This window comes from Pistacia vera, unplaced genomic scaffold (genome assembly GCF_008641045.1).
Source record: "Pistacia vera cultivar Batoury unplaced genomic scaffold, PisVer_v2 Contig913, whole genome shotgun sequence".
Classification (NCBI taxonomy): domain Eukaryota; kingdom Viridiplantae; phylum Streptophyta; class Magnoliopsida; order Sapindales; family Anacardiaceae; genus Pistacia; species Pistacia vera.
The window spans coordinates 274,190-282,180 of NW_022196794.1; the positions used below are offsets into that span (position 1 = coordinate 274,190).

Below are 7,991 nucleotides of genomic sequence, written 5' to 3' on the forward strand. Positions count from 1 at the left end.
GTCAGCGGTTCAGATGGTGGTGTTGGATTAAATTTGTGACGTCGGAATCAGCCAAAATTTAGTTGAAAAAATCAACCCAATCGTGGCTGTGTTCGTGAGTCACAACCGATGAACAAGAGACTACCAAGTTCCAGGGTTAGAGAGGTTTTGTAGATTAGAAGACGATGGTTCAGGTGGTTGTGTCAGATTGAATTTTGGCCACCAGAATCAGACGGAATTTGGCCGAAAAAGTCAAAACCCAAACAAATCGTAGAGGTGTATTTGCTAGATTCCAAACCTGCAGGGACTAAAACATATTTTCAGGGTGTTTTTGCAAGATTTCAAACTTTTTAGACTACCGGTAAAACTGTGAACCGAGCCCTTGACCAAGTCAAGGCCCAATCCGGTCTCAAAACATTGTTGAATACCAGTTGCTTCAAGAGTCAAGAATTTCAAATAGAATACTTCTTGTTTAGCCATCTTCATAAATGTGTCATCATCTACATAATATATCCACCCTATTTCTCACAACTCACAACTTATAAATAATTCCTGCAATATCACAATTCTTTCCTTTCTCAAATCTTCTCTCAACTAAAACCTTATAAGCAATTAACAATCCTAATAATACCAACCAACATGAACAAAATTGTTTGACATTTAATCTCGCGACATCATATCTGAACTGAAACGTTGTGGCTAAATACAGTAGATTTAGAAGTCCAACCATTTGGTGTAATAGACACAGGTTGTCGGGGAGATTATGCCATCAGGTGTACAAAGATTTATCTGTGGACAAACTCCACAAGGAATGGAAGCCAAGGCCCCTATCTTTGGTTCACCTCCACTGCCTCCCTTTTCACCCCCACGGCTTTCCTTACTTACGCATTTATAACAAGTTTTTCCATTCGGAATACTAGCAAACTCCCCGCTTCCATTACTCTTCAATTCATTAATTTCATTATCCAAAACCAAAGCCTTCATGATCTCTTCAATTTGCTGATTCGACAAGTCAACTGCAAATACCCCACTCCTTCTAATTAAATCTGAAACTCCCTCCAAAGTAGCAAGCTTCAAACGGAATATGTGCTTTACACATTGTTCTCTCACAAGTGTTATAAATTCTGTGTCTAAGCTCCCACCAGCATACCAGGCTCCACCAGAGATTTCCTTCGAGGGTTCAAACTCTGATGCCATGAAGTGTTTCTTTCCCTTGTTTTGAATATTCACGACCTCTTTGATCAAATTCTTGGCTTGGAGTGATTTGAGGGATTTATTAACCATATTATCAGGGAGGTTGGTCTCCCTTTTCATGTCTCTTGACCACATACCCATATCTTGTTTGCTTCTGATTACGTCATAGAGCAGGCGCTCATGTTCTGTTAGAGGATCAGCAGGTGAATTCAAGTCTGGCCTTTTCCGCTTATTGGATGAAGGCCCTTGTGACCGACTCATTCTGATTCAAAGAATAACAAACCACCGATGAAGGCCCTCGCAACTGACTTATTCCTGTTCAAAGATTATCATAATAAGTAAACTGCAATAAACTAGGAGCAGTCAAACATGAATTTTAATGGCTAATGTGGTAACAAATACACACAGTGGACTTGAATATCCTTGAAAGAAAGTCATTTGATGGAGCACAGAAAAAATATCACTTGGTTCAGACCTTACAAGTTAATCTTCCATATTGCTTGTGAGCCAAGAATACAACAATATCAAAGAAACTGAACTAGTACAATAACTTGCTTTAAATGACTTAAACTTCTGGCTCATTTACTGGCTCCAGAAGTTGCAACACAAAACCACTTATTTAATTTTCATTTAGTTTTTTCCTCCCAGCAACCCAAAAGCACAGAAAGGCACAAGAAAATCTAGAGACCGAGTAAACTTCTACATTTAAACCCATTTAGAGAAGAATACTCATAACAGACTAAAACAAAGATATAACAATACCAAACTTTTCACAGTATGACCTACAAATCTTCCTTATCAAATACACAGAAATCCAACTAGTGGTTTAACAATTAGACTATAAAACACAACGAAAAGAATAGATTTTAGTTTCAAACAATTACTAATTGATAAGTTAGAAAATATGGGAAAAGAAAAGTAAAATAAAACTTAAAATATAGACATCTAATGTTATATAGCCGAAGCAACATAAAAGAAAATGAGAAAATACAAATTGTGATGAAAATATTTCATTTCCATGTCAAATTTATAGCAAACAATGCAAACAGAAGTTATTGAATTTAATCGCAAATCCACATCTTCCTTTGTAAGCTGCTTCGTTACAACAAGCTTATTGCAGGGATTGGCCATAAGCTTAACAAGAACAAGTTTTCTTAGGGTTAATCTAAAGGTTTCGAAAATGAATTCTATCCAACAAGAAGATTGGCCCGTGAATGACAGCAATGGTGTTTGCCTCAAAATGAAACAAACCCATATAACTAAATCACCATATTATAATCTTCACTGAGGAATTTTATCAAACAGGAAGAAGCCAATAAATTAAATTAAATACAAAAAGCAGTTATTCAACCACCGTCTTGATCAGACATTCATACCCATTAAACAAATTTAAGAACCCAATAACATAAACACATCAAAGTAAAATTCCATAAACTTAAACCATATCACCAAGTACCGAAAAGGAAACAAAAGCTATATTTGTTATATCAAGATGAATAAAAAAAAAAAAATAAAGCGAATAATTTCACAGAAAAGAGATCAAAGCTCACTCACCATATCTGGAAGGAAAAGGCCAATGCACGAAATCGGAGCTCTGCTAAAACAGATGGAACCAATGCCAAATAGGCGACGTTCCTCAACAGAAGGGTTTTGGAGGGTTTTATTTCTACCCGGCTCTCTGTTGTTTCCGTCACTGTAGAGTGACGAGCTTCTTTTATTTTTTATTTTTTAATTTTTTTTTAACAGTAAAACCCCAAATGAAATCGAAGAATTCTCATGCCGGTAATGTAAAACAGATTTAACTGCCGTAAATGCAACACTTTTTGAATTTGTTTGATTTTTCACATCTGTACTTGTGAAAATTCTTAAATACAGATCCAAAATTTAAACTTAAATTTTTAAGAAAACAAATTAAATTCCTTGAATAAAAACCCTAAAAGATAAAACTCATGTTCTTCTGCATATTAATTCGAGTTATCAAAACTTTAATTTTTTCTGGAACCCATGATTTGAACGCCTCCATTCTTTAACTTAATTATTCAGTCTCCACATTCACTTCTAAGATACAAGTCACATAAATAGCAAAGAGGGGTAGAACAAAAATCCCATTTATAATTGGCGGGTGACTGGTCTACAGAGTCATCTATTATGTTTAATTTATCCGATCAATTTCAACTATTCTTTGGGTCCGTCGTACATGGATAGGAAAAATGGTTCAAGGCCAGGTCATTGCGCATTTGCTCAAGGTTGGAAGCATCTCCTTGAACTTCCAGCTTTCAGTCCTTCGAAGTTATAACGAGCAGTCCCAGTGCCCCAATGAGAATATACTGCAAGCAAGAACAGAAAAAAACATTTATCAAAATGAGGTTCATACAACAAAATAACTCGTATCCACCGATCTTATAGATTTATAAAATTTTAATAGAAGTTCATGAACATTTAGCTTAGTACTTAGATGAAGATGGCACCAGGGCACAAAATGCTCATTACAGTAAAAGCAGAAATATTCCTGGACTGTGTGCTCGTGTTTATTAGCAGTTGAAATTGAAAATTAAACTTCCTGTTTCCAATGACAATACTGTGGTGAACTAGCTGAAAGCCTGAAACAGAATATTTCGGAAAAATCGTACCTTGATAATAGGCTTTTCAGTCATGATAATAGTCACCCATCCAACATAAGGCAAGAACCTGCAAATCAGATAAGGTAAGCTGTAAGTAATATGATGGCTTATTTCATATATTTTGAGAAATAAGACAGCAACTTCTTTTCCTTAAACATTCCAATCCATTAAGTAAACATGGCCTAAGAGTATACAAAGACTAAAATGGCATCTAATAATGGAGGAAAATCAATCAGAAAAGAAGAAACCTGAAGAATGGTGATTCTTTCATTCTATATTTCACACAAACATTATGTATATCTTTCCTATTTAGAATATAATGATGTAACCTGTAATTGCCATCAATTTCCCCCAACCAAATGAATCTTTAATTGAAAGAAGGTTCCAGCACTCCTTAGAGGCCAAACAAGACATCAAGCTAGGATTGCAACTAATCTAGGAACCCAAGATCTCTAGTTCCCTCTATCTTCCAACTGACTAAATCAACTATTAATTCAAGGGAGTTAAAATAATATGCATAGAGAGGAAACTAGATCTATTAAAGTGAGCACAAACCATGCACTTCAAGAATCAAGGTTTTTAATGTCGCATCACTCTCCATACCTCATTAATAGCACACAAATCCACTCCATGACAATCACCACAGCAAACCAAATTGGTGGGTTAACCTATCCTATTGTTGCAGTTCAAGTCAACCTATGGCCTTAAACACCAGCGCAATTGACAAACTGCTAACGAAAAAATAAGCTTGCAAAAACATGAGAAAAATATAGAAGACAATTGAACAATCCTCTAAAGCCTTTTTTCTCCTCTAACAATGAGAAATGATTCACAATGAAGGACCAAGGTGATTATAAAAAGGTCAGGAAGACGATGTAGGGAATGAATGAGTCGCTTCCAATTATATTTAGATAATAACCAAAATGTTTTTCTAACTTTGGGCCACCAAATGTTAATCAAGCCTTTTTCTGCAGTCCAATATGAAAATGCACTATACCATCACATTCTATGATACATTCTCCTAATTAGAGCATAGAAAAAGACAACTTAGACCATAATTAAAATGTGAAATAAATATACACTGTTCACAACTCTTTCTGTGTGCATGTCATACACTAAAAACAGTACATGCTATTGTTTTTTAACCCGGCCATTCAAGTGCTCAATTCTCTGTAATATCCAAGTATTCCAGAAAAAGGAAGGATAATACTAGAAATGAGAGATTTTACCCCACAGCTCTGCCCATAATATGGTGCCGTTGAAGCCAAAGCTGACCTTGAGCATACAAAAGCCTATCATCCCCATAATTGTTATCTCCTGTTAAAGTAAATTGAAAAGGAAGAACATTATATACTGAATAACACAACCTTGTAAATTAAAAGAACTAAACATTTATTTCAAGAAGATGTCACCTTTTGTGAGGACATCAACTTCTCCATCTTGCCGTTCATGAACCTGCATTATAATTAAAAAATAAGATTTACTAACACAAGTTCACTTTAAATAATAACAGGGAAAAAGTGAAAAGGCCTTTCGAGCTTATGTTCAGATGGACGAAACTTTATTTAGCAGAAGAGCAGAATCTCAGTCCATATGAAGTAATTGAGCCTATCAAGACTGGGATCGTATAGAACTATTAGAGCCATGAAAGTGAAAAAGATCAGGGTATCTACCACCATATCCCAACATTGAGATCAATGAGAATGTATTAATCATGATTATGGCCTCAATGATTTGACGAGTGCATCAAAAAAGGTGAAGAACAAAACAACATTCCAGAATAGTGGCAAACTATGGCTATGGGGAAGATCTCATGCTCTATGCAATAAATCATATTTAGGAATAGCCATATCCAATAAAATCAGGAGAAATGTAATGGATTCAGTTAACCTGGTGGAAAAGTTATGATTTTTGAGCCTTGTAAATCATCTCCCAGGAGTATTTTCAAGAAATATATGGATCCATGAAAATTTAAACTTAAAACAAAAAAAAAAAAAAAAAAAAAAAAAAAAAAAAAAAAAAAAAAAAAAAGAAAGGGAAAAACAGAACAAGGATACAAAATCAACGATGTCCATATACCACCCCAGCCATTAAAAATGGAAAAAGAGAAGAAAAGAGGTCTTCACCTACTAAACCAGACGGATAAAATTATTAGCATGCATCCACACCAGTGCAGAAGTCATAATGAACAGTATACAAACCGAGTCAATATAAGTAACCATGTGCAGTATAAAGTCAGGAAACATTTACCTTAATCACACGATGGACAATTGGAATTTCCCGACCCTGAAATAAGTAGAACAAGCCTTTCAAAAATCATGAATAATAATTGAAAAGAAATTTAACAAGATAAAGAAATAGAAAGACATATAAAGATCAAAGGTAAAAAGGCACTTACATCAACATTAAAAACAACAATCTCTCCAGCGCGAATAGGATCTTTACTCATATGTAAGAACAAAATATCGCCCTGTAAACCATTTGGCAGCAGTTAGTTAAGCGACTTGAGAAATCATGTAGCCATATGAAAATGAGAATATAAATTCTTATGACATTAGAAATAACCAAACATGTGAAATATAGATATAGGAACCCAAAGGTAAAACCTGCTGAAGATTTATGTCTTATCTTGTATTCTTGATAATTTAGAAGGGTACACACCTTTCCCCTTTGCTTACAGAAGAAGTTTTATAGATATAATAATAAATCCACACCTAAATTTGCAACACGCTAAAAACTCCATAACTCTCATATAACTTTATGCAAAACATAAATACATTTAGAAAGTAAATTGACATACCCTCTTGAAGCCAGGTTCCATGCTTCCAGAAAGAACAACAACAACAGGAGATTCACTTCCAGTGATGCACATCAGTCCCTTCCAAATTATTAGTGCAGATGTAACAATCATACCTAAGACAAATGCAGACCCTCACATAAACAAATATTTTAACCAGACTGCAGCATACATCACAACCTTTTACAAATACAGCCTTCTATTACCAGTTAAACAACTGCACCATAATCGCCCTTAAAGCTTATAATCCAGTCACATTTGGCAAAAGAAGTTTCTCAATTTGTGAGCATAATGGCTAAAAAGAAACTATATATTTAAGAAAACATTCGACAAATAACAAAACATTTGAGCATATGCGACAATCTCAATTTGTTACCTATGCCAAGTTGTTCAAAATCAGAACTGTAGAAATGGATATAAATATTCTCACAAAACCTCATAAACCCGCATGTCAAAAGACCTTACTAACCCATGGCTTTACAAAAGTGGTGCCCCTCTAAAAATTAAATGAAAGAAACGATCTTTAACACCTTTCACACAGGAAACGGGCTAAAAAACCATAAATTTAATCAACACTCCATAACTAAAACAAAAAAGAAAACTGTAGCTTATTCTATTGCGATCAATTTCCCAAGTGGGAAATCAAAGATTCAAAATTGACACATTAAACACCCAATTAAGAAACGATTTTTAATCTCACAAACCCACTTATCTAAAATTCCAATCCCGAAAAAGAAAATCTCAAATTTCATTATTTTCTCGTCAATTTTGCATACAGAAAAATATAAACAGACAGTATTCTTACTAGCATGCAACTACAATAGTTTTGAAGCATTAAAAAAAAAAGAACGAAAAAAATGAAGGAAAAAAGGAGAAAGAGACGAACCGAGACTGACGGCCTGAGTGAGGAACTGGCGGATCTGCATTGACCTGATGGACTCTATGCTGTCTCCGATCCACCCCATCTCTTTCTTTCTTTCTTCTTCTCTCTGGAGTTTGGTTTCGGTTTTGGACTTTTGGTGCGTTGGAGTATGAATTTTCACGACTTTGCTATGTTATTATTGCTTTCCCAAATTTAGATGTTTTACCTTTTAAAGATGGGGTAATAATTTTACCTCCCCTGAGGTTTGTAGAATGCTTTCCCAAATTTAGATGTTTTACCTTTTAAAGATGGGGTAATAATTTTACCTCCCCTGAGGTTTGTAGAANCTTCTCTCTGGAGTTTGGTTTCGGTTTTGGACTTTTGGTGCGTTGGAGTATGAATTTTCGCGACTTTGCTATGTTATTATTGCTTTCCCAAATTTAGATGTTTTACCTTTTAAAGATGGGGTAATAATTTTACCTCCCCTGAGGTTTGTAGAAATATTAATTTTACGTCCCCTGAGGTTTGTAGAAATATT

General features: G+C 34.8%; 2 protein-coding genes across 2 annotated transcripts; both read right to left on the reverse strand.

Annotated features, from left to right (window-relative positions):
• Positions 1-302: 302 nt before the first annotated feature.
• LOC116119962 (DNA-directed RNA polymerase III subunit RPC6) lies at positions 303-3,078 on the reverse strand. The gene is made up of 2 exons (XM_031405902.1): positions 2,728-3,078; positions 303-1,488 (listed from the first exon to the last, which is right to left on the reverse strand). The coding sequence occupies exon 2, from the start codon at positions 1,432-1,434 to the stop codon at positions 694-696; it is 741 nt and encodes a 246-aa protein (XP_031261762.1). The 5' UTR covers positions 1,435-1,488; positions 2,728-3,078; the 3' UTR covers positions 303-693.
• Positions 3,079-3,260: 182 nt separating this feature from the next.
• On the reverse strand, positions 3,261-7,643 carry LOC116119964 (signal peptidase complex catalytic subunit SEC11A). The gene is made up of 8 exons (XM_031405903.1): positions 7,478-7,643; positions 6,595-6,707; positions 6,193-6,264; positions 6,045-6,080; positions 5,207-5,249; positions 5,024-5,111; positions 3,804-3,861; positions 3,261-3,500 (listed from the first exon to the last, which is right to left on the reverse strand). The coding sequence occupies exons 1-8, from the start codon at positions 7,554-7,556 to the stop codon at positions 3,450-3,452; spliced, it is 540 nt and encodes a 179-aa protein (XP_031261763.1). The 5' UTR covers positions 7,557-7,643; the 3' UTR covers positions 3,261-3,449.
• Between the last annotated feature and the right edge of the window lie 348 nt (positions 7,644-7,991).

Bases quoted from the DNA above. Each gene is read 5' to 3' on its own strand.
- LOC116119962 (XM_031405902.1), bottom strand. From the start codon at position 1,434: ATGAGTCGGTCACAAGGGCCTTCATCCAATAAGCGGAAAAGGCCAGAC.
- LOC116119964 (XM_031405903.1), bottom strand. From the start codon at position 7,556: ATGGGGTGGATCGGAGACAGCATAGAGTCCATCAGGTCAATGCAGATC. The intron at 5,112-5,206 runs GTGACATCTTCT...TTACTTTAACAG, and splicing joins AGTTGATGTCCTCACAAAAG to GAGATAACAATTATGGGGAT. The intron at 3,501-3,803 runs GTACGATTTTTC...TCTTGCTTGCAG, and splicing joins CTGAAAAGCCTATTATCAAG to TATATTCTCATTGGGGCACT.